This window comes from Arachis hypogaea, chromosome 8, assembly GCF_003086295.3.
Source record: "Arachis hypogaea cultivar Tifrunner chromosome 8, arahy.Tifrunner.gnm2.J5K5, whole genome shotgun sequence".
NCBI lineage: Eukaryota > Viridiplantae > Streptophyta > Magnoliopsida > Fabales > Fabaceae > Arachis > Arachis hypogaea.
This window is the reverse complement of record NC_092043.1, coordinates 3,387,265-3,412,399: the sequence shown is the minus strand read 5'-3', so window position 1 is coordinate 3,412,399 and position 25,135 is coordinate 3,387,265. Positions and strand designations below refer to the sequence as shown.

At 33.9% G+C, this 25,135-nt stretch overlaps 2 protein-coding genes and 1 long non-coding RNA gene across 3 annotated transcripts; 2 read left to right on the top strand and 1 right to left on the bottom strand.

Moving 5' to 3' along the window:
• Nucleotides 1-746: 746 nt before the first annotated feature.
• On the top strand, nucleotides 747-7,494 carry LOC112705692 (uncharacterized). The gene is made up of 4 exons (XR_003155531.3): nucleotides 747-1,046; nucleotides 3,981-4,517; nucleotides 5,461-5,955; nucleotides 6,065-7,494. It is a non-coding gene; the product is annotated as an uncharacterized lncRNA (long non-coding RNA).
• Nucleotides 7,495-10,803: 3,309 nt separating this feature from the next.
• On the bottom strand, nucleotides 10,804-13,245 carry LOC112704900 (uncharacterized). The gene is made up of 2 exons (XM_025755760.1): nucleotides 12,014-13,245; nucleotides 10,804-11,923 (listed from the first exon to the last, which is right to left on the bottom strand). The coding sequence occupies exons 1-2, from the start codon at nucleotides 13,243-13,245 to the stop codon at nucleotides 10,804-10,806; spliced, it is 2,352 nt and encodes a 783-aa protein (XP_025611545.1).
• A 1,360-nt stretch (nucleotides 13,246-14,605) lies between these two features.
• LOC112704899 (uncharacterized) lies at nucleotides 14,606-15,589 on the top strand. Its single transcript, XM_025755759.1, has one exon. It carries the CDS (start codon nucleotides 14,606-14,608, stop codon nucleotides 15,587-15,589), a length of 984 nt encoding a protein of 327 aa, XP_025611544.1.
• Nucleotides 15,590-25,135: the final 9,546 nt, after the last annotated feature.

Genomic DNA, 25,135 nt, shown 5'->3' with positions numbered 1-25,135 from the left:
TTCAGAAATTGTGGATGAGAGGCAAAAACTCAAAAAATTTGGGGGTTTCTGCAAAATTGGGGGAATCGATTAATGATTGTAAGATGACAAGGGGGAATGAAAAAATTGAATTATGATAAGATCCTCACCTAGATGGGTTCTTCCGCTGATGTTTCGGCCTCTGTTCCCACTCTTGTTTAGCGTGCTACCAAGCTCAACTCGCGGGTTTCTGCAAAATTGGGGGGAATCAATTACTGGTTGTAAGATAAAAAGGGGAATTGAAACAATGAATTATGATAAAATCCTCACTTAGCGGCGTTTCTTGAAGTAGTCGCTGGGGATGTTGCGACACAGGGAGGGTGGGTGTGTTTCTCGCCTCTCGTCCCGCTCTTGTTCGCGCCAAGAAGATAGGATAAAACAAGGAAGCTTGAAGATATATATGCCCAATTTCACAGCGGTTTTCACTGCCCAGTCGCTATCCAGGGCCGTTTTGCTGCTTCTACCAGACCGCCGCTCACCTCTAATGCGATCCTTCGATTCTGTGGTGATTATGGCCATGGCTGCTACTTACCCGCCGCTACTCTCCGCTTCTGCCGTAGTTAGGGGTGGGCAAAAAAATCCAAATTTTGGATTTTAAACCAAATCCAAACCAAACCATTTTAAAAAACCAGTTTTAAACCAAAAAAAATCCAAACCAAATTATGTTGATTTTATAATTTAGTTTTTGATCCAATCCATTTAAACGGTTTTAAATCTAGATCCAAATCCAGATCCAAATTAAGATCCAAATCTTAAAAAAACCCTAATTTTGAGTCTTCTCCTCTTCCACAAATCTTCTTCGACAAATCCTCTCTTCGCCACCGTCAACATTTCTTCTTCTCTACTCTCGTCGGAGCTTGCCGGTGATTCATCGGCCTCTACCTCTTCGAGTATTCAATCTTCACTTTGATTCGAGACTCTCTCTCTCTCTCTGCCTTGACCTCCCATTCGCAACTCTGTCTTCTCTCTTGTTCGGCTCTCTTCTTCTTTCGTTGGTGGCTCGCCAGAGCTCATGCTCATCAATTGAGGTAAGCCTCCTCCTTGCCCTTGGTTCTAAGTTCTGAGTTTTATCTAGGTTTTTTTCTATTTTGTTGATTTGTTCTGTTTTGTTCCTTCATGAGTATACTGACTTCTTCACTTCAATGGATTAAATGTATAGATTTTAAAATCTCTCAATATTGAACATTTGAACTCTCCATTTCAATGGATCCTGCTGTAAGTTTCTTCTTCACTGTGGTTCACTTTTTGTTGAAAAATTTCTAATTAAACTAAGTAGTAGTTGAATCCTTGATGAACTAGTTGCCATGCTCATTTATTATTTTTTTGCTTCATGCATGTACAATAATATATATAGTATATATGTAGCGCTAGTTGTTTATATGTATGAATTTTCAAATTGAACCCCCCTAAAACTTGATTTCATAAAAACTCATATAATTAATTAGTTTCTTATTTATGTCTTTGAAAAACTAAGTTATTGTAATAATTTGTTAATACAAAATTATAAGTATAGGAACCAGTGTTTGCTTGGCATCTTCTCTTCACAGATCTACACAGATTTTATTATGCTAAATTTTTTAATTATTTCTAGTAATTTTGTCAAATATTGTAAGTATTTTTAATTTAGTGAGATTAGAGCTTATACATAGAGTGATGGTTGTATTTGATGTGATGATATAGTGAGTGAAATTTACATGAACCCATGTGGGAGAGAGGAAGAAGAAAAAGAAATGCAGAGGATCACAGGTCATATAATTGATTTTGACTTTTCTAGTTTCAATGTATAATAATATTAAGAACATGTTATGATATGTATTTGCAAGTGAATTTGATTCCCATAAGATTATGAATTATATATAGAGTGATGTGCATATTTGTGTCCATGCTGATGCTGATGCCCATGACAAGTTGTTGAGCTACCCTGCTCTCTCTTTCAACCCCACAAGCTTAAAAAATCATTACAAATATTAATAATTTAGTATGTCATTGTATTGAATACATCCCCTTCACAAAATAAAATCATATTAATAATAAACAAATAAATAAGACACAGTATATACCAAACAAATTAAAAGAGACTTTCAATTAGATTCTATTTCATTTTCTTGGCTTACTAATCACATTTTGTCACTTTGAAGATTTTGAAAATACCTGAAAATTTTCACATATTTTATTTGTTGATGACTTGGCTTTAAAAATTAGCGTAAAATCAAAACCCAATAGACTCATTAGACAATATGAACCTATTTTTATGTTTTTAGAAAACATTACTTCTGATATCACTGTCCTGAATGAAATTTCAAGTTTCTGGTCCTACAGTGTGGGCTATAATAAATATTTTTTTATTTTATTTTGAGGCGCTTAAAAATTGGAGTAACTTTACAACATTTGACCTTAGAAATTATATTGTAAGATATGAATATGATGAACTTTTACTTTTATACCTTTATGTTATGCTGAAAATCTGAATTAGAGAATAAAGGATTCACTTATATAAGTTCGTCTCAAACATATTATGATCCACATGCTGTGCCTGCCACTGCATTTAGTGACATTTCCATTTAGTGCATGATATGATACACCTCACTCAGTGAATTTGTAACTGATTTTCTATTTGGATGATTATATTTGGGACCTCTAAAGTACTTTTAATACCTAAATTGCACATGTGGCTCCCATATGTATATATAAATATAAACATATCATTGTGTATAAATAAAATTCAGATTAAGTTTGATCTCCACATTTAAGAGTTGGAAACAAATCTTTTGATCCCCACACTAGATGAATTGCCATAGAAGAAAGTGCAAACCCAATGTATGTCCAAACACATATACATGTACCACGGAGACTGATTGAAGACTGATTAAACACATATACATTTTTCTTTTTATTTTATTAAGTTTGATTAATTTTGGTTAATTAGTTGATTAATTTTCAGGTTCTTTGTGATTTAAGACCAAGAGAATTATACTAAGAGAAACCAGCTACTAAAAATAAGGGTTAGGGTAGTTAGAAGCTCAATCATATGATATATAAACTGAAATTATGAAGCTGTATTGGTTGAGTTTGTGTTGCTAGATTTGTGCTTGATTATGTTGTGGCGAATGTTTAATTGATCTTCTGAATATGTGATTTTATATTGTGATGATTGAATGCTAATCAAACACTTGGAGCTGAGATTAAATGATGAAAAGTGATAAGAGAACCAAGGATATGAAAGATTAAGCTTAAGGATAGTTGAGAATTAATAAAATACACCAAAGCTGGTTCTGTAGAATTAAGCTTAAATGAAGAGAACATGGGCCTCTGAATGAAATGAAACTAATTTTTCTTGAAACTCTAAGAAGTCTAGTTGGTTGCATAAAAATTTTAGAATTGTTAAAGCTATGGACTGAGAGATACGAATTTTTGAAAAATGGTGCCTTGTGCAGAAAAAAACTGAATTCTGATTCTACAGCAGTAGATTCTTAAGTACATAACTCTCAATTTTGGATGTATTTTTGAACGCAACAAAAAAAACAAAAACTAAAGGCTTCATGTATGAAACTTAGAAGTAGGAGTGTTTGCTGTCATGTCAAACCAGAATTCTGCAGACAAGGGCAAACTTCTAATGTACATAACTTTCTCTACATGAATGATATTAACCAGAAACTAGTGGCAATAGAAACATAGAGGATTTAGGTAAATCTTATAAAATTTCAGATTGATTAAATCTAAATTATAATTTATATGAATTTTTTATTTAAACACTGCTGCTATCTTGTTCTGCTGTTTTGAGGTACAGGACAGTAATTTTCATAATCTTTAGGCCGTGTTTTCTTTGTGAGATATATGAACATGCATTAGTTTATGAATCATGCTGAAGTTTTATTGGCTGCTGTTTCTTTGGATTAGTTTGTGTTAATTTTAGCATGTTTGGCACCAAATTTTGAGTTATATACACCTTGCTTTATATGCAGAGCAAGATGACTGAAAACAGTAATATTAAAGCAGCAGGAATATCCGCTAGCACTCAACCATTTTCTCCATCGTCAGGTGTTCGTAAGAATCAGTCAACTATCCGGGATCATTTTGATGTAGAGAATGCTACCGAGAAGAAGGCTAAATGCAAATATTGTGGTATCTTAATACAATATGGAAATGGAACCAGCTCAATGGGTGGTCATTTGAGAAGATGCAAGCAAAATCCTAATAATGATTCGAACAAAAGAAGAAAAACAATGACCACACCGACTATAGATGAGCGTGGTGTTTTAAATTCACCCAGTGCTTCCAAATTTGACCAAGAGGAGGCTTGAAGGGCATTTGTGGAAATGTTTATTGGGAAAGAGCTACCATTTCGCTTCGTTGAAAGCCCGAAATTCCAAAAATTTGTGCATGCCCTATAAGCAAGATTCAAAGTTCCTTCACGGACTACATTAGCACGTGACATTGGAGCTCTTTATGCTGAAGAGAAGATGAAGTTGCAAGATTTTCTTTCGGCAAATTATGGTAGAGTATGTCTAACCACTGACACTTGGACTTCAATTCAAAATTTTACTTATATGAGTTTGACAGTACACTTTGTTGATTTGGATTGGAAATTACATAAAAAAATACTTAATTTTTGTCATGTGACAAGTCATTCAGGAGAGGTTATAGGAGCAACAATTGAATCTTATTTAAATAATTGGAATTTGAATTAGGTCTTTAGTATGACAGTTGATAATGCCTCGTCTAATGATGTTGCAATTAAATATCTGAAGCAGCGATTGAATTCTTGGAATAGCATTATTTTGAATAGTGAATTTATTCATATGAGGTGTTGTGCACATATTATAAACTTAATTGTAAAAGAGGGGTTGAAAGAGATTGATGAATTAGTCTTGAGGATTCGTAGTGCAGTAAAGTATGTTAGATCCTCTCCATCTAGAGCTAGTAGGTTTCAAAAGTGTATTGAACTAGAAAAAATCCAATATAAATGCTTGCCTTGCATGGATGTTGAGACTTGGTGGAACTCTCCCTATCAAATGTTAGAGGTAGCTTTGAAGCATTGCAAAGCATTTGAGTTGCTTGCTTTGAAAGATAATACCTATATAGGAGAGATGAATGAAGGAAAAGGGAGAGGTGTTCCTTCTGATTCAGACTGGGAGTATGCTGAGTACGTTGTACCATTTTTGTGAGTGTTCAGTGATGCCACTATACGTGTTTTTGGTACCTTATATGTTACCAGTGATATGTATATGAAGGAAGTATTTGCAATTGGACGATTTATTCGTCATTCTTGTGATTCTGTTGATTTTAATACTATGTCAATGGCAGAAAGGATGAGGGTTAAGTATGAGAAGTATTGGAAAAATTCTGATTCGGTGAATATGTTGTTATTAATTACTATCGTACTTAATCCAATGCAAAAGATTGAGTATGTCAATTATTTCGTGGATTACTTCTTTTGAGAAGAAAAAGGAGGCGAATTGAAGTCAAAGTTGTCCAAGTGCATAAAGTTACTTTATCAGCAATACCAAAGTTCTGAGGAAGCAAGTGAAGCTCGTACGCAAAATGTTCAAGCCAACAACATTAATACCGATCTTCATGGCATGGGCTTTTTTCTGCAAGCAACCGGTTGCAAAACAAATACAAGATCTGAACTTGATAGATATTTACAAGAAGAATGCGAGCCATACTCTCATAAGTTCGATATACTAAACTGGTGGAAGGTCAACTCAACCCGATTTCCAATTCTTGGAAATATGGCTCGTGAGGTATTGGCTATACATGTTTCTACGGTAGCTTCGGAGTCTGCATTTAGTACTGGAGGAAGAGTCCTTGATCCATACCGCAGTTCCTTAACACCTAGAATGGTAGAAGCCTTAGTCTGCACAGGAGATTAGCTTAAGGAAGATCTTTTCTCTGCTTTAGATGATGATGGTGAAGTTCTTCAACAAGTTGATCAAGGTATAAAATTTGTTTCATATTTCTTGATAATTAATTTGAATTTAGGTATTAGTTACCAATTAAAAGTTGTTGAATATAGACTTGATAATTAATTTGATTCCCTTGGCAGATATATTTTCCTTTAATGATGGTGCTTGTTCTATGGCGGCATCAATTGATAATCTTGATGATGACTAGGTATGCTTAATATTCTCATTTGGTTTAATAATTTCATTCAAAGATTTGTTTTAAAATGACAAAGGTATATTTTGTTATTTGCAAATATATTTTCGTCAAAGATTGTGGTTGTTTGATGATTTTGTTGGCAACTTGGCATCTTTTGATACTTTATGGTTGTTGTTTTAGAGAGATTTTTTGGTGGTATTCTTTTGATGTCTTGAGAATGATTAAATATTATATAGATTAGCTATTGTCATTAGATTTATAAAGAACCAAATTCTAGTTGTAATGAATATATACACTATAAAATGACTTTAGTATTAATTTTCTTTTAAAAAAATTATGGTTTGAAAATTGAATTTCTAAAAACTGGTTTTAAAAGTGGATTTTTTGTTAAAATATCTGGCTTGAAAATTAGATTTTTAAAAACTAGTTTTAAAATTGAAATTTTTGGTTGAAGAAACTGGTTTTAAAATTGAATTTAAGTTAAAAAATTTGGTTTTAAAATTGGATTTTATAAAAAAAAATCTGGATTTTAGATTTGGACAAAAAAAAATTGGATTTTAGATTTGGATTAAAAAAAACGGATTTAAAACCGGTTTTATACGTAAAACTGAATTTAAAACCAGTTTGTAAATAAAACCGAATTTAAATTTTAAAATCGGTTTAGAATCGATTTTTATTTTTTTAAACCGATTTAAAATCGGCTTCTCTCTTCAATTTAGTTCTGGTTTGATTTTATGAACTATAAAACTGGTTCTGAAATGGATCCAGTTTGGATTTATAAAAATTCAAACCATGCCTACCCCTAGCCTTAGTGCAGACTACGTTGTATACCTTAGGTCCAATTTAATTTGATTGCTTGAAAATGCACCAACAACAATCTATTAGTTGCTCTGGCATTATTGAGACTGAGTTTATTGAAACAGCAACTCAGATAGAATTAGTAATTTAGTATGGATTCAGAATTTGCTAATCGAAGCATTTTGAGTTTGACTTGCACTTTGGAAGGGATCACATGAACAAAAGAAGATTATATGTCATAACATTCCTGCCTCAAGTTAAATTAATGACATATTCATGAAATCCTTGTCATCATTGCACCTCTATGAGAGATTTAGAGTCAAACCAAGGATAATCTCTAACTCTTCACTCAGTTTGAAGAAAGGTGTAAAGGAAGATATAATTGAGATCGAAGTTAATTCAAAGATTATCAAAAAATATATTTATAAAAAATTATTGTTAAATAAATGATAATAGTTAGTTTGTTTAGTTTGTTAGGCCTAGTTGTTATTATAAATAGAGATTGTTATTGTAAGTGAGATAACAATTTTCTAATTCAATACAATGCTCTTTTAGTAACGCAGTTGCATTCTAGCACATACTATTTATGTTCTCTTCTCTCTATTCTTAGATGAGCTATGAATATTGTTCTTTTAAAAATCTGTTCATATATATCAGATACATCTCAGAATCTTGTTTTGATTTAGTTATTCAAAAAGCTAGAATGATTTCAATATACACTCATGTTCTTGCAAGATTAAAATAGCATATGTTTTAGTAATTTATTTGGCTAAAATATCTTTTTAAGAACTTTTATAATAATTATATATTTATTTTTAGTTTAATAAATTTTATTTATTTTATCATTAATCATGTAATATATCAAAAATGTAATTAAACATTTTTATAACAAATAAAAATATGTTATATTTTCTGATAAAATATTAGAAATAAATAATATTTATTACAATAAAAATATAAATTTTATTTTTTATTATTTTAATCAATTAAATAGTCATTATTAATTTATATATTATTTTTTGGTGAAGTTTAATTTGTATATTATGATGATTATGGAAGAATATTTTAGTTAATATAAACTAAATCTAATGTAGTCATAGTTGTTAAAACCAAATTGGGGATTAAACTGGTTAATTTGAATAATTATATAAATTATTTTTACCGAAGATAGGAAATTTAAACTTGTGACCTGTTAGATAAGTATGAGAAAGTTATATCATTTGAGGTATAACTCATTGACATAAAATTTTAATGTTTTATTCTTCACAATAAATATTTTTTTAATTTTATTTTTAAACCAAAGTAGCTCTTATCTTTTAAATTTTAAATTTTAATAACTAATTGATTATTCTATACGTATTATATTATTGTATATTATGTATAATTATTGAAAAAATAACATTAATAAATATCATATAATCATAAAAAAATATATATATTATAATTAATAAAAATATTTATTATTTTTTGGTAGGTCTTTAACAATTTTATATTTACAATAATAATTATTCATAATTTAAAATATAATTACTTTAAAAATAAATAAATATAAAATTAAAATAATATAAAATAATTTAATCATACTTGATTATTATATATCAATTGAATAATATCTTTATTATTAAAAAGTATGATAATTTAATAGCAAGATGAACACTACGTAATTAGAAATCTTGAGTTTAGATCATTCTTTTTAAAATTTTGAAAAATTTTTGTTGACTGATTTACATTGATTTTCATCAGATTTTGACTAATTTATACCAATTTTCGCCAATTTTAACCAATTTATGTCGATTTTCAACCTTAAACCGATTTAGAATTAAACCGAATCGATTTAAAATCTGATTTACCAATTTCTCAGCGAATTAGGGTCCATTTCGATTTTTACTACTATCCAGGTAGTAGTTAGAAATTAGACATAGAATCAATGTTCTGAAAATCGGACCAGACCGGTCGGTCCGACCGGTTTAACCGTGAACCGGATGTTTTTACGGTTTGGTTTAACCTATAAAACTGCCAGTTACAAAATCGTTTAGAAATTGCTGAATCGGTCGAGAACCGGCCGGTTGGATCGAACTGAGAGCCGACTGGTTTTCCCAAAACAGTGTCATTTCACATTTTGGATAAAAGAAAAAATGGGAAGCCTTCAGCATTCAGTGCCTCATCTTAACTCTCACTCTCTCAAGCAGCTCTCTCCTCCCAAAATAAAAATCCTAGCAGACTAGCAGTAGCCTCCACCGCCGCCGCAAGGAGGGAGACACTGCCGTCGTCGTTCTTGAGCTCTCCAACTCCTCTCAACTTTCACTCTCTCAAACGAAGCTCTCTTCTCCCAAAAAGAAACCCTAGCTTACAGTAGCCTCCACCGCCGCGGCAAGGAGGGAGACAGTGTCGCCGTCCGTGGCGCCGTCGTCGTTCTTGAGCTTTCCAATCACTGATCACTCTAATCACAGCTTCTTCGTCGAGCTTAGCGTTCGTCATCTGGTCTACCTTTGCTCATCCGCACTTCTGCTGCCGTCCATCATCGTGCTTGTTGCCTAGTCGCCGTCGTTCATCGTGCTTAACCACTTTCTCTCATACTCTGCCCAGATTGCTCAGATCGAAGAAGGCAATGGCTTCTTTACTCTGCTACTGCTTGTTCTTCTTCTTGTTTTGGATTGATTCATTAAATGATTAGTTGATTTATTTTGCTGGTTAATCTTTGTTAAAATTGTGCTGATTTAGTTGATTTAGTTCACTAGTCAATATTGTTAATCTTCATTAAAATTGTGTGCTGTCTTCTGTTTTGTGTCGTAACCCGATTGTGCTTAGATTGTGACTGACTTAAAATTGTGCTTAGATTGAATGATTAATTGATTATTGATTAGCTATGGCTGCTTTGATGTGTTGCTGTTTTGTGTTTTGTAATTTTTATATATAATGATGTGCTATTGTTTTGTGTTTTGTGACTTAATCGTGCTTAAATTGAATGTTAGTTGACTATTGATTAGGATGATTGTTCTGCTAAATTAATTGATTATCGATTAGGATGATTATTAATTGATTAATTGATTATTACAATACCAAAAAAGAAATTGTTCTTACAACTGTGTGGTCAATAGCATTTTATCTTGGAGATATAAGATATTGCAGCTATGTTGGTTTACTCTCCTTCAGTATATATGTTCAGCTGAAAAAATTATTAGTTCAGAATAGTTGCAGAGCTTGAGATCTTTGAATCTGTTGCAAGCGTGCTGGAATTATTGTGATTTTTATATAGGATATTTGTTATGCAATACCATTGCTGCCTATATAAGCGTGTAGCTACCACTAAAATCAGTAACCCTCATTAAATTACCTCAACTATTAAATATCCTGAATACTAATATGCAGTTACTATTTTAATCTGCATTCTGTATAATACTGTCTAAACATGCTGCTGCTACTTCAATCAGCATTCTGCAATATGCTTTAATCAAATGGCTCAAGATTGAAGATGACGAGGCAATCTTCTTCAGGAAGCAACACGTACAGTTAGATTACCACCTCTAGAAGAACTGTTTCTCATGATCTCAAATGTGTTTTGATGTTTTGAGTTTGATCACTGGCCTTTCCTTCATTGTCTTGTCTTTTTGCTCTTTTACTACTCTCCGATACTCTATGTTTTGCAGTGTTACCTTTGGTCATTCTTTCTCTCCAGAAAGGCAATTATTTGTTGCAGGATTTGGTACTTGATGTTAGTTTAGAACAGGGGCGGAGTTAGGCTAACTATTTAGGGGGGCGATATTTAATAATTTACTAGAAATATTTTATATTACTATTTCTATTGATAAAATTAAAAAAAATAAATATATAATCTCAATCAAAGTAAGACAATAATATATAAAAATTACCAATTACAGTTTTATATCATGAAAAGGCTATTCGACGTTTTTTTCTATTTTCAAAATCATCTATAATTGAATTTGTGTCGAAAATAGCTGCTAATTCTTTCTCTATATAGATGACCAAATTGTCTGCAAGAAATTCATCAGCCATCTTACTTCGGAGTCTTGTCTTAACAATTTTCATTGCTGAAAAAGCTCTTTCTGTTGTTGCTGTAGACACTGGTAGAGTCAAAACAAGACGTATTAATCTATCAACCATGTGATAAATTCTTGATTTTCCCGTTTCTTGCAACTTGTTGCACAATTCAGAAAGTGTACCAATGCCTTTCAAATGATTTGGTATATCATGCTGATAATGTTGCAACTGAGATTTCAAAATATTTAGCTCATTAGAAGGAAAGTCAAGGGGATAAAACTTCTCTGCTAACTTGCTAATTTCTTCAATATTAAATGATTTGAAATTGTCCTTAGAATTCAAAGCACAACTCAAAGTCAAAAGCTCTATTGTTTGCTCATTAAATCTACTATTCAACTCTTGTATTTGAGAGTCAATTGTTGCCAAGAATATATCTATTCGATAATGATGCTCAACTGTCACACTTGGTTGACGAGATCGACCTCTTCCAAAAACATATTGTGCACTCATATTAGGGACTTCAATTTCATGCTTTTCACAAAAATCTTTAACATTTGCAAGAAAATTGCACCATCCACCATCCCTTAATTGTTGAAGAAGTAACTTTGATGTAGAAACAATATGCATTGCATTAAGAATATCTTGAGATTGTTGTTGCAGTGCTTGGCAAAGAACATTAGTGATTCCCATAATCTCTTTCATCAAGTGCAAAGTGAAAACAAATTCAAATGACAATAATATTTTACTAACACCATAAGCCTCACCTCTTTGTGCATAAGTTGTCTCGTCTTCAATGATATTATTGAGAACAATGTTAGTAGCAGTAAACATTTTTACCAAACTGCAAATAGAATTAAAGTGAGAGCTCCATCGAGTATCCCCAGCTCTTTGTAAAGTGCTTATTTGATTCGCACCTTTGCCTGTTTCTAATTCATTTTGAGCAACCAAGTTTGCATTTTCAATTGCTTGAGCTTCTTGTAATTGATCATGTCTTTTTGAAGAAGCACTAACAATAGTGACAATAGAGTTTAATTAAGTAAAAAATTCATGAATTTGAAGTACCTCTCTTGAAGCTGCCACCAATGCTAATTGTAACCTATGAGCAAAACAATGTACATAGTATGCTTGTGGAGAATCTTTAAGAAACAAAGCTTGCAAACCATTCCACTCACCCCGCATGTTGCTAGCACCATCATACCCTTGACCCCTAATATTTTCAACTTGGAGATTATAATGAGAAAGGACAGAAATCAATTCTTTCTTTAAAGTTGTTGCACAAGTATCAGTGACATGCACAAGATCAAAGAATCTCTCTTTAACAAAACCATCTAGAGTAACAAATCTCAAAACAATGGCCATTTGCTCCTTTTTAGATTCATCTCTAGCTTCATCAACAATAATACAAAATTTGGCATCTCCAATCTCTTCTCTAATTGAATTTCTCACCTTAATAGCAAGAATATGTAGAATTTCTTTTTGGACATCATTTGAAGTATATTTAGCATTTTTTGGAGCATTTTCCAAAACATTCTTTTTCACTCTTTCATTGTAAGATCCCAAAAATTTCAACATTTCCAAAAAGTTACCTCTGTTGCTTGAACTTTGGCTTTCATCATGTCCTCTGTATGCACAACCTTGAAATGTCAACCATCTAATGCAATCTATAGATGCTCCTAGTCGAATTCGATTCTTTTCAATCTCTTCTGATGTTTGGTTATGAAGAAGTCTGTCGATATGTTGTGATTGTTTCATCAAATCATCACATGATTTCAGCGCCTTATGATGGAATGAGTTAGGACCTTTGCCAATGTGATTCAAAAGAGCACATTCTTTTCCACTATTTACTTTCTTCCAATTCCTGAAACCATTCTCAATAAAAGCATTTGAACCCGTATTGATTGAAGGTTCCTTAGCAAAAAGAAAGCACGGAAAACAATATATAGCATCATCTTCTATAGAATATTCTAACCAAGATGGGAACAATTTAAACCATGAAGCTTGAAAGCGACGATGACTTTTATCACAAGAAAATGGATAATTATCAAGAATTGGTTGATTTGGCCCAACTTTAATATAAGCCCGACGGATTTCATCTCTTTTATTTGGAGGAAACTTCCAAATCATTGGTCGCATTCCAGGATCTCTTTCTAAACGAAAAACATCTAGTTGATTTGGAAGAAGTCGTGGACGCTTTGAGCTATTCAATGGAGAACTTGAAGTAATGAAATTTGATGACCCCTCAAGTATTGGAGTAGTAATAGTAGAAGCATCTTCATTCTCTTGATCTTTTCTTTTAAAAAATGTATCAATGGTTTTGAACTTACTCATGATTCAAATAGCCAAATAAGTTCCTATAATTAAAAATATATTTAGCAAAAACTGTAAATTACAGTCTAAATCTTTATAAAATATAAAAATTATATTTTAATTTAAAATAAAATATTAAAATTCAGAACAATAATACTAACATTCTAGTATAAATAATATAAAATTATAATTAAATAGTTAACTAATAAAAAAAACTAAATATACAAGCTAACATATAATAACATAAAATTAATTAACAAATAATAATAAATTAACTAATTAAGTAAATAATTAAATATATAAAAAAGAATAAAAATAAAACCTTTTTTGAGAAAAAGAAGTGAACTATTATCTTTTATTTTTAATCTGCAAAAAACAAAAAAAATAAGAGTCAAAGAGGTAAAAGATAAAAAGATTAAAAAAATAAAGAAGAAGAAGAATAAGAAAAGTTGTTACCTGAAATTTTGGAAAGTGAAGATGGGAAGGGAGAGAGGAGGAGACGCTGATAAATAAAAAAAGGGATGGAAACTGGTTGGAGGCTTGTAGCGCTGGGAATTGGGAAATAAAATAAGGGAATAGGGAATGGGTTATTGGGCTGGGTTTTTTAAAAACTAGAAGGAGTTGAAAAAGTTATAGAATAAAAAAAGAGGGGGGCTGAGAAATTAAAAAAATGGAATAGACTTCTATTTTTTTTTTTAAATAAAAATTAAAATTTTTGGGGGACCATTGCCCCCTTTTCTTATACCTACCTGTGCCTCTGGTTTAGAAGAAGTCATTTTGGAGTGAAATCAGTTTTACATCTTTTTAGTTTGGTGTTTGTTGGCTGAACCAGATTGGTAAAAAAATCTTTACCAAAAGCTATAATTATAATCTTAGGATGTATATTTATAATTTATTTATTATTTTATTTTAAAATAATTTTTTCGATTGAACCACGATTAAATTGGTTGAACCACTAAATCAGTGAACCAATAATAAAAACGGTTCGATGACCGGTCCGATTTTCAAAACCTTTGCCTAGAATAGAAACATTAGAGGCTACCAGCGTGTCAAGGCACGTGATGTCTCCGCATCCACAGGATAGAGGAGCGTTTTAGTGATTCCGTTATTCGTTATCCGCAAACACTACAGCTGGATATTCGCTCCTCTACACTTAACTCCTTTTACTTTTCCTTTTCCTTTTCCTTTTCCCTTTCCTTCCAATTGTCTTTTCAGTTTTCACTCCTATATTCTTATCTATTTTCAATTGCACACTTATTCGTGTGCTTCAGTGCTTGTGCATGTGCATGTTAAGAAGTATATAAATACCTTGATTGTCCCCAAACAACATCACTGGCTCCCTCTTCTAAACCAATATTTCATTATTCTTATAGCAATAGCTATGGTAGGGGTTTTCCGGCGTACCGTCTCATTCCCAAACAAGAATCCCAACCGTCCATCACAAAAGCCGCAGATATCACACCACATCAGGTCCATCAGTTTGCCATGCAGATCACACCCTCTCATCTCTCAGATCAAGGACGACATCAACGGCCTAACAACCTGGGCCTCCGCTTCCAAGTTCCACCCTCAGACACACTCTAGCCTCTCCCACGCCCTCAAACTCCTAACTGACACACACGACACTCTTCACGATATCCTCCAGCTCCCTCAGACCTGCGACTCCCTCCGATCGAACCCTCTCTGGGTTGAAAACCTTCTAGAAGATTTCCTCCGCTTCGTCGACGTCTACGGAATGTTCCAGACCTCAGTCATGTCCCTCAAAGAAGAAAACTCCGCAGCTCAGATGGCTCTTAGAAAGAGAGACCGCTCCAAGCTTGTGCTCTACGCTAAAGCCAAGAAGAAAATGGCCAAAGACATGGACAAACTCGTCAGTGGAATCACGTGCGTCACACATCAAATGCACCTTCCCACCGCCTCCTACTCCTCCTCATTATCCACTGCACCGTTCGCAGCCGCTGGGGAAGCTGAGCTGGCGCGTGTGATCTCCGACGTTATCAGCGTAACGGTAACGGTTTCTGTTGCTCTCTTTAACGGCATAGCGGCTTCGTTTGCATCAAGGAGGATGACGTGGACGAAGATGGCGAAGTTGTCCAGTATAACAGGAAGGAGCAATAGCACTAGATCAATGAATTATAAGGAGCACGAAGGAATTGAGGAGCTTCTGGAAGCGGGCGCAGTGGAAGCAGAAGGGCGTGGGAATAATCTGAGAAAGAAGGGAGAAGAAGAAGTGAGGTTAGTTCTGAAGAGAATGAGGGATTTGGAGAGTTGCATATGTGGGATCGAAAGTGTTACTGAGAAAGTCTTTAGGGCTCTCATCAACTCAAGAGTTGCATTGCTCAATGCTCTTACCCTTACGCAGTAAATACCGCAAAATAATTAGAAAGAAAAACAGATTAATAAAAAGATTACGTGCTTTTATTCTTTTTTTTTTGTTATATTTTGAGATATTTTCGTTGTAACAACATACAAGCATACTGAAAATGAGAAAAATAGTCCATCATGTATACATAGCGTACAGATTTCTACTTTTATTTTTATTCGGTTAATAATTAAAACCCTCCCTAAAAATTACCGGTTTTTATTTTGGTCCGTAAAAAATAAAATTAATCAAAATAATTCTTAAAAAATGACTGTATTGGTCAAATTTGTTTTTCCATTATCTAAGTGGCTTAAAACATTAAATGACAGCGTAACAATTTCAAAAACAACGTAGTTTTGTTTTTTCTTTTTCAAGTCATGATAAGACGTCGTTTGATCACCAGAATGAATATTCAAACGTTTCTTCTCATCACCATTCCTCAATATCTTCCCTTGAAAGCGATCCAGAACTTCTTTGAGCACTATCCCTCCCTCGACGTTCGTCGCTTCCACTCCTTCGCCATTCTCGCTCATCGACGTACCACCCGTAATCGCCGGCGCCATCTGCTTCCCAAGCCTCAGCCTCCACGGCTTCTGCACTACCTCCTCCACCTCTACCGCTTCAGCTACTCGGTGTCAATCTATTTCTCTTCCTCCACTTCAGCCTCATGCTCGTTATTGGTGTTGCTGACGTGGTTATGAAGTGGAGGAATGTGGTTTTTGTTTTAATTTTGGTTGTAGGCTTGTGGATATTGCTTTGGTGGTTGGAAGGAGAAACAGCATAGTGGTTGGTCCTTGGTGGTTGCGATCTAACACATGATAGACGGTTATCAGAGTGAGAGTCATGCTTGTGATCGAAGACAGCGCGGCGGAAGCGGTGGTGGTGGTGGTGGTGTGGTGGCTCTTGGCGTACCTCCCTATTTTAGAAACGGTAAAGTGAAGTTGTGAAGGAGCTGAGACTTCAACGGTGTTGTAGTCATTCACACATGTTTTCTCTTTTTTTTGTTTCGCCAATAAAAAAGAAGAACAACAATAAAAGTTGGTTGAAATTTGAAATATTGTCGTACAGAACGTGAAAAAGTGAAAAATCCTAACGTAAAAAAAGTTGAATGAGAGTTGATTGTAGATGATAATGAATTTAGGATTAGAGTTAGTTTTAATATTGAGATTGATTTGTGTTAATTTAACAAACTTATCTGTTTAATATCAACGTAGTTAAAATTTAGAGTGTGTCATACTATCATACTGTCATTAACTGTACATGAGTAAATTGAATTAAAAGAAATTAAATAACTATTCAATTAAAAATAATGAACATAATCATCTACATACCTATTAAATTGAACATCCGACATATCCATTGTTCACATTATTTAGTATTTTCATTGTCTATCTATACTTTTCCTTCTTATTATTATTATTATTGGATAACGGAAATTAAACTTTAGAACTTTTTTAGAGGTTTAATAAGTATTTTCTTATAAAATTAATTAACCTAGAAATTTAAACTAATAAATAAAAATATATAAACAATTATATTTTATATTATACGTTGAAAAATATTAGAGAACCAATACTTTTAGTATTAAAAAAAAATTGGAGTGAGTATAAAACAAATATTAGTTATCTAAAACTTCTCTTATATGTTTATACTTATGTTTGTTGTTTATACTTTATACTATATACTTGTTTATATTCTAACCCAAAAAATATAGTCAAGCGCAAAAAAAATAAAAAATTCACCCAACGAAGGTGGCCTCATCTACTCCTACCCGACCTCATAAAAGTCGGGTGTGTCGACGGCAATTAAGCCTTACTTATTTAAATAAATAACCAACTTCTAAGATATCTCATATCCATTTAGAAGGAAGATCTAAGAAACTTTCTTAAAAAAAGGGAACGGGCATCCACCATTTAAGGTGGAACTACTCTAAAAGGTGGTTATCTTTTCTACTATAAATACACTGACACACTCGGGTATATTCAGGACCCAATCTACAAAATACCTGCTTAGACCCTTGCTAACTTAAGCATCGGAGTCCCTTACAGGTACCACCCCCTACCTCCACACGAGGAACTCAGACAGTGGTATTTTAGTCTCAGCAAAATCAGACGCTGTCTTAAAAGGAGTATGGACCTCACGTTCAGGCCCAAATTCATCCGTTTCAAGTAACCTTTAGAACATTGGCACCATTATCGGGGATCTAGAAGTCTACACCCACTCATAGCGGACAATCAATTTGAGGACGGTCATACGACATCTGAATCAGAACTAGAGCCACACAATGATGACCAAGCACTCGTATTACCTGCATGACATGAAAGAGCGAGTGGCTCCCACGAAGAGGGTACATCGAAAAATCCACCACCGCAGTGAATCCATTCGGAAGTTCAACCCCCTCATCCTACATAGATCATGGGGCTTGTACATAGGCACCATGGTCGATTAGAGCAACATGAACAGGAAATTGGGTGACAAAGGAAAGCAGAAAGAGATTTGCGAAAAGAGGTATGACATCAAAGAGCACTGGAAGAAAAACTTTCAAAACTAGAGGTCGATGACCTTAGAACTCAGGGTACTCGGGTTGGTCGGGGAAAGCCTCTTGGAGGAGAAGATCCATTCATTGAAGAGTTCATGCAAACTAGGGTTCCTAGGAACTTTAAAAGTCCCGACATTGATCTCTATGATGGAACGATCGACTCAAGGCACCATCTTACCAATTTTAAAAGTTGAATGTACCTAACTAACGTGTCTGATGCAATTCGCTGCAAAACTTTCCCGACTATGTTAACCAAAGCAGCAATGAAGTGGTTTGATAGCTTACCACCTAGGTCGGTGACATGTTTTGACGATTGATGCTCCACTATTTCGTGGTACATATTGTGCTTAATTTAGGTGGATTTTATCCACTTTTTCCACATTTATTCAATAAAATAATATGGTTTTATGATTGTCTCCTAAATTGTGCTTAAATGTAAAAACATGCTTTTTAGGCCCTTAATTGGCGGATTTTAATTCATCTTTGATTCCACTAGATACCTTGATGTGTTTGTTAGTGATTTCAGGATGGAAAGGCTAGGAATGGATCAAAGGGATGAAGAGAAAAAGCTTGCACGTGGAGAAATCATGGAAAATCAAGGATTTGGGATGAACTCATCAACCCACATGCACAGAGGACGCGCACGCGTGGATGGACGGTCGCATGGCGACGCGTACGCGTACATGACACGTATGTGTGGATAGCAAATTGTCAAGCAACGCGCAGGCGTGACCCACGCGTACGTGTCGATGCTCGCACGTGACCCACTTAAAGTGAATCCGCTGGGGTCGATTTCTGGGCTTTCCAGGCCCAAATGCAACTCCCTTCTGATGCTATTAAACCCAAGGATTGAAGGGGATCTCATAATCTAATCACTTAGTTAGCAATTAGTTACCAGTTAGTTTTAGTTAGAGTTAGTTTCTAGAGAGAGAAACTCTCTCTTCTCTTTAGGATTAGGATTAGGATTAGGTTAATGTCTTATCTTAGATCTAGGTTTAATTCATGCTTTGATTTACTTTTCCTTTACAATTTCTTGTTCTTCTACCTTTCCTCTCTCTAGTTTTGTACTTTACTTCTTGTAATTCTTTACCTTGTTGTTGATACATGGTGCACGGAATTGTGATCTCAATGGCACCAACAACTTGGTACGCACAATTGTAATCTCAACTCTTTTTCACAACTTCGCACAACTAACCAGCAAGTGTACTGGGTCGTTCAAGTAATAAACCTTACGTGAGTAAGGGTCGATCCCACGGAGATTGTCGGCTTGAAGCAAGCTATGGTCACCTTGTAAATCTCAGTCAGGCGGATTTTCAAATGGTTATAGAGTTTTGATAATTAAAATATAAATAAAACATAAAATAAAGATGGAGATACTTATGTAATTCATTGGTGGGAATTTCAGATAAGTGTATGGAGATGCTTTATCCCTTTTGAATCTCTGCTTTCTTACTACCATCATCCAATCCTTCATACTCATTTCTATGGGAAGCTGTATGTAGGGGATCACCGTTGTTAATGGCTACCGTCCATCCTCTCAGTGAAAATGGTCCAGCTACGAGTTATGTAGGGCTAATCATCTGTCGGTTCTCGATCGTGTAGGAATAGGATTTTCTATCCTTTTGCGTCTGTCACCACACTCTACAGTCGTAAGTTTGAAACTCGTCACAGTCATCCCATCCAATGATCCTACTCGAAATACCACAGACAAGGTTTAGATTTTCCAGATCTCAAGAATGCTGCCAATGGATTCTAGCTTATACCACGAAGACTCTGATCGCAAGGAATTGAAGGCTTTATTGTCAGGAGAGTCAATCAAACGCATGGACCAGGAATCCAAGAGATACACATTCTAGCTTGTTTTCATGTAGAACGAAAGTGGTTGTCAATCACGCGTTCATGAGTGAGAATGGTGATGAGTGTCACATAATCATCACATTCGTCATGTTCTTGTGTGCGAATGAATATCTTAGAATACGAGTAAGCATGAATTGATTAGAAAATAGTAGTACTTTGCATTAATACTCGAAGAACAGCAGAGCTCCACACCTTAACCTATGGTGTGTAGAAATTCCACTGTTGAAAATACATAAGTGAAAATAGGGTAGGCATGGCCGTGAGGCCAGCCCCAATGTCTAAGGACTAACAATGATCAAAGCTGTTTCAAAAGCTCGTCCAAAGATCCCTAATATACTAGTAAAAAGTTCTATTTATACTAAACTAGTTACTAGGGTTACAGAAACAAGTAAATGATGTAGAAATCCACTTTCGGACCCACTTGGTGTGTGCTTGGGCTGAGCATTGAAGCTTTCACGTGTAGAGGTCTTCCTTGGAATTAAACGCCAGTTTGTAACTTGTTTCTGGCGTTTAACGCCAGAATAGGGCAGAAAGCTGGCGTTAAACGCCATTTTGCATCATCTAAACTCGGGCAAAGTTTGTACTATTATATATTGCTGGAAACCCCTGGATGTCTACTTTTCAACACAATTGAGAGCCTACCATTTGGACTTTTGTAGCTTGAAAATTTTTTTTCGAGTGCAGGGAGTTCAGAATCCAATAGCATCAGCAGTCCTTTGTCAACCTCTGAATCAGATTTTTGCTTATGTTCCTCAATTTCAGCCAGAAAATACCTGAAATCACAGAAAAACACACAAACTCATAGTAAAGTCCAGAAATGTGAATTTTGCTTAAAAACTAATAAAAATATACTAAAAAGTAACTAAATCATACTAAAAACTATGTAAAAACAATGCCAAAAAGCGTATAAATTATCTGCTCATCAATACACTCTTGTTCCTTTTACTTTCTTTTAATGCAAATTGAGGTAATTCATGTTTATTGTGCTTTCTTTGATTTTTGTTGTTAATTTCCTTGCAATTAGTAGTTGTTAGATTTCATTCTTGTTGTCAATTTACTATGCTTCCCTTTTATACCTTCCAAGTGTTTGATAAAATGCTTGGAAGGATGATAGAGTAGAATTTTTTCCTCTTGGCTTAGGTTGAGTAATTGGTGACACTTGAGTTATCAAACTCTCTTCTTGATTGATAATTAGAAGTTGCTAATTGATTTGAATTCCACTAAAACTACTCATTCCTTAGGAGTTGACTAGGACTTGAGGAATCAAATTGATTTATCCACTTGACTTTCCTTCATAGTTAGAGGTTGACTAAGTGGGAGCAATGGACAATTGATATCACAATTGAGGAGGATAATGAGGATAGGACTTCTAATTCATAGCAGTTGACTTGAGAACCATCTTTTCTGCATGACATCAAAGTCGGGTCATGTTAGCCACCAAAATAAATCATCAAAATCATATCTATAAAATGGAAAGAACACTACCTAGCTCGGGTCAGATTTGGCTCAGATTCCCTAAGTATTTCTTGGCATCTAGATAAGGAGCTCGGCCCCAATACCCTTGGAATAAGGCGACTACACTCTCCACGACCTCATCCAAATCATCTAGGCTATACTTAACAACTACAGGGGTCTCCTCCCAGTACAAGCTAAAAATAAGCTCATTTCCTTTCATTGAGAAAGAAAGGTCAGACACCCTCAACAGAATGGATCTTAAAAAAGTAATTTTCAAATTCATGAAATGACTCATAAAAAATGGCAAAAACTTTCTTTCTCTAAATAGTTCGGAAAGAGATACAACCTTGTTTCTTGGAACTGAAGAGTTTGGTAAGGAGAAAAAGATAAAAGAAGATCTTCAGAGAAGGCAAGACATCAAGCTCCTGGCAAAAGAATTGATAAATCTTTAAGAAGTCCCAAGAATTGGGATGAAGTTGGGAAAGGGCAACTTTACAGACCTTAAGAACATTGGATTCGAAGTCGAAAAAAGGAAGGTTAACCCCTAATTTCGTTAAAAAATACTCTTCCACATATATGAAATGGCGCTCTGAGTTATTAAGTCGAAGGAAACACACCCTCTCCTCAAGATTGGCAACTAAGATCCCATATCTACGCTCATTCTCTCGATTTTCACACAACCTATGGTGCCTACAAAAGGTCTCATTGTACTCTCTATCAATAACAGGGATGAGAATAAGAACATATATATCTACCCAACCAGGTCGGATGGAACTTTAAAGGACATGTTGTGAATAACTGACCAAGACATACAAGCTATACCTACAATGCAACAAATAGAAAAATTATCATAACAAGTCGGAAAGTCGGGTAACAATCACAAAAAATCGAGTTGTCGTCAACAATACCAACAAATGATTATAGTTCTTACAAATTCTCATAAACACACAACTACAATCACATTATCAGATATAGAAATGGCGCCATCTTCAACCAATAAAGTTACACCATTTGGGGGTAACACAGCATAAAAACCCACACTCAGGTTCATCGATGATGGTAAAAAACAAATGTTCAAATTTAAGAAAGAAAAAGAAGTAAAGTTTTCCAAAGAATTTATCAAATAGACAAAGTAACATCGCCAAAAGCCATAGCAACGGTATTACCCATAACATAAAAATAGAGACAAAAGTTTAAAAAATGAAAACGCTAACATTGAAGGAATGTGAAGTAGAAAAAGAGACACTTAAACAGTAAAATACGAACATTCCACTCCAAAGTATAGACAAAGCCTTCCAAGCCTTAAGATAGAGAAAATCTTGAATGCAATAATGGATGCAAGAAAATAAGTTGAATAGATTTGTTGAAAGAAAGAAGATGATGAAGTGAAAACGTTTCAGAAAGAAAGGCAAAAAAGAAAAAAGAGAAATGAGTTTGAGTATCTATAAGACACTAGGGGCAAAAGGGTGATTTCATAACCCCTCATTTATGGCGTAAGATATGAAAAGACGTAATTTGAAACACGTCGAGTACCCCACATAATACTTGAAAGGCAGTTTGTTCAACCTAATACGCTAAATCTACAAGGAATTAACATGATATACAAATGCTTAGCCCGACCTTGTAAAGACCGGACTCAAATAGGGGAGAAATTCACACCATAGCCAAAAGACATAGCCAAACCTAAAAGGAATAAAAGCCCACCCAACGAAGGTGGCCTCATCTACTCCTACCCGACCTCATAAAAGCTGGGCATGACGATGGCAATTCAGCCTTATTTATTTGAATAAATAACAAACTTCTAAGATATTTTTATCCATCTAAATGGAAGATCTAAGCAACTTCCCTAGAAAAGGGGAATGACCATCTACCATTCAAGGTGGAACTACTCTAAAAGGTGGTTATTTTTTCTACTATAAATACATTTATTCAAGACCCAATCTACAAAAAACCTGCTTAAATCCTTACTAACTTAAGCGTTAGAGTCGCTTGCAGGTACTACCTCCACCTCCTTACGAGGAATTGGACGGCGACACTTCAGCATCAACAAAGTCGAACGTTGTCCTAAAAAGAGTCTGGATCTCACGTTCAGACCCCAATTCGTCTATTTCAGGTAATTCTTGGAATAGTACCCTTATCAACGGTCACCCGTACGAAAAATTAAGACCATTCTCACGTGTTGGGTGTCCTTTAATTTCTTTTTTTTTTTGGTGTATATGATGCTACTCTTATTTTGTTTGTTTTTTTTTTTTTTTTTTACTTGACTAATATGGAGGGGAAATAGAAAAATAGTGGAAGGTTAGGGTTTCTCTCTTAACTTTATTTACTTATTTATTTCAAAATCAAGTAGGAGGAGGAGGGGGTTGGGGACGTACGCACATGGGATGTTCTTCACACACAGTTCTGATAAATGAAGAACATGCATGAAAAGCATATGATGACAACTTAACATGTACAAACAACACGATTAGCCCAATGACTTAACATCAGAAAAGGATAAAAGGAGATATATAGCACGTTAGGCCTAAAAAATCAAGTTAGCGCATATGATGCCTTAAGTTGTTAATAATTATTATAATGACTAATCATATGGAAATGTATGTTTTTATATGTTGAGAATTTTTAGAAAGTTTGATATGTTTAATTAAATTATTTATTTTTTGTTATATATAATTTATAAAAAAAAATTTATTTATAATATTTGAAATCAAAATAAATCTCTTAACTAAAATGTAAAATACTTATCATCTAGCTAAATGTAAAATACTTATCATCTAGCTAATATTGGTATCAACTGAAAACTTTTATAAAAAGTATGAAATATTTAAATTTTTAATGTGTTTATTACATTTATTAAAATAAAAGTTCAAAATTTTTATTAATAGTTAATAATTAAAGACATATATTGACTAAACTTTTATTATTAGTACATTTGTGTTTAATAAATAAAAGATAAATTAATGAATACCTTTTATAGTTCGGTGTCTATTAAGATATTAGTAATATCTAAAAGCTGGAAGAGGGCTAGCAGTTTTGTTGTTATCGTCTATTATTATTGTTATTACCATATGAATATTAAAAGAAATGTTCTGCTGAGGAAATTAAAACTAACACCATAATTGGACGTTGTCAATCATTATTCCTTCATTATATACTTTCACAGTCGTAAAATAAAGGAAAATGGGACCTTATATTGTGCAATAATGTTAAATGATTGGTGGAGCATCCTAAACTTGCATTGTGTAATGAAAACCGAATTCTATCATTTATTTCCCCCGGCAGAGACAGCCGATCTTCGCTAATCTGTGACCGTATTGGCTCCTTTTGTCATAATTACACCCAATTACAAGTTGCTATGTGGTCCCTATATTATGTTAGTTGCAATACAGAGTTTTTGCATTTTGATTTTCGTTTTTAAATCGTTTGTTGGATAATACTGTGACCAATGTCATTGGAGTAATGGTATTTCTATTTGGATCCTCTCTCATGCTCATTTTGATCAAATTAACATGATATTGCCATATTACAATTTTTTATTATCGATTGGATTGTTCTGTCTAAAAGAATATAACAAATAATTAATGATAGACGTATATGTGAATATGATTAAAAAACATCAGAGAAAACATATAAAAAATTCTAAATATATTTGTATGGGATATTTTATTATATAGATTAAAGTTATATAAAAAAATATA

Excerpts from the sequence above, each read along its gene's own strand:
- LOC112704900 (XM_025755760.1), bottom strand. The coding sequence starts at position 13,245 with ATGAGTAAGTTCAAAACCATTGATACATTTTTTAAAAGAAAAGATCAA. Across the intron at positions 11,924-12,013 it reads GTACATTGTTTTGCTCATAG|TGCTTCTTCAAAAAGACATG; the intron begins GTTACAATTAGC and ends CACTATTGTTAG.
- LOC112704899 (XM_025755759.1), top strand. The coding sequence starts at position 14,606 with ATGGTAGGGGTTTTCCGGCGTACCGTCTCATTCCCAAACAAGAATCCC.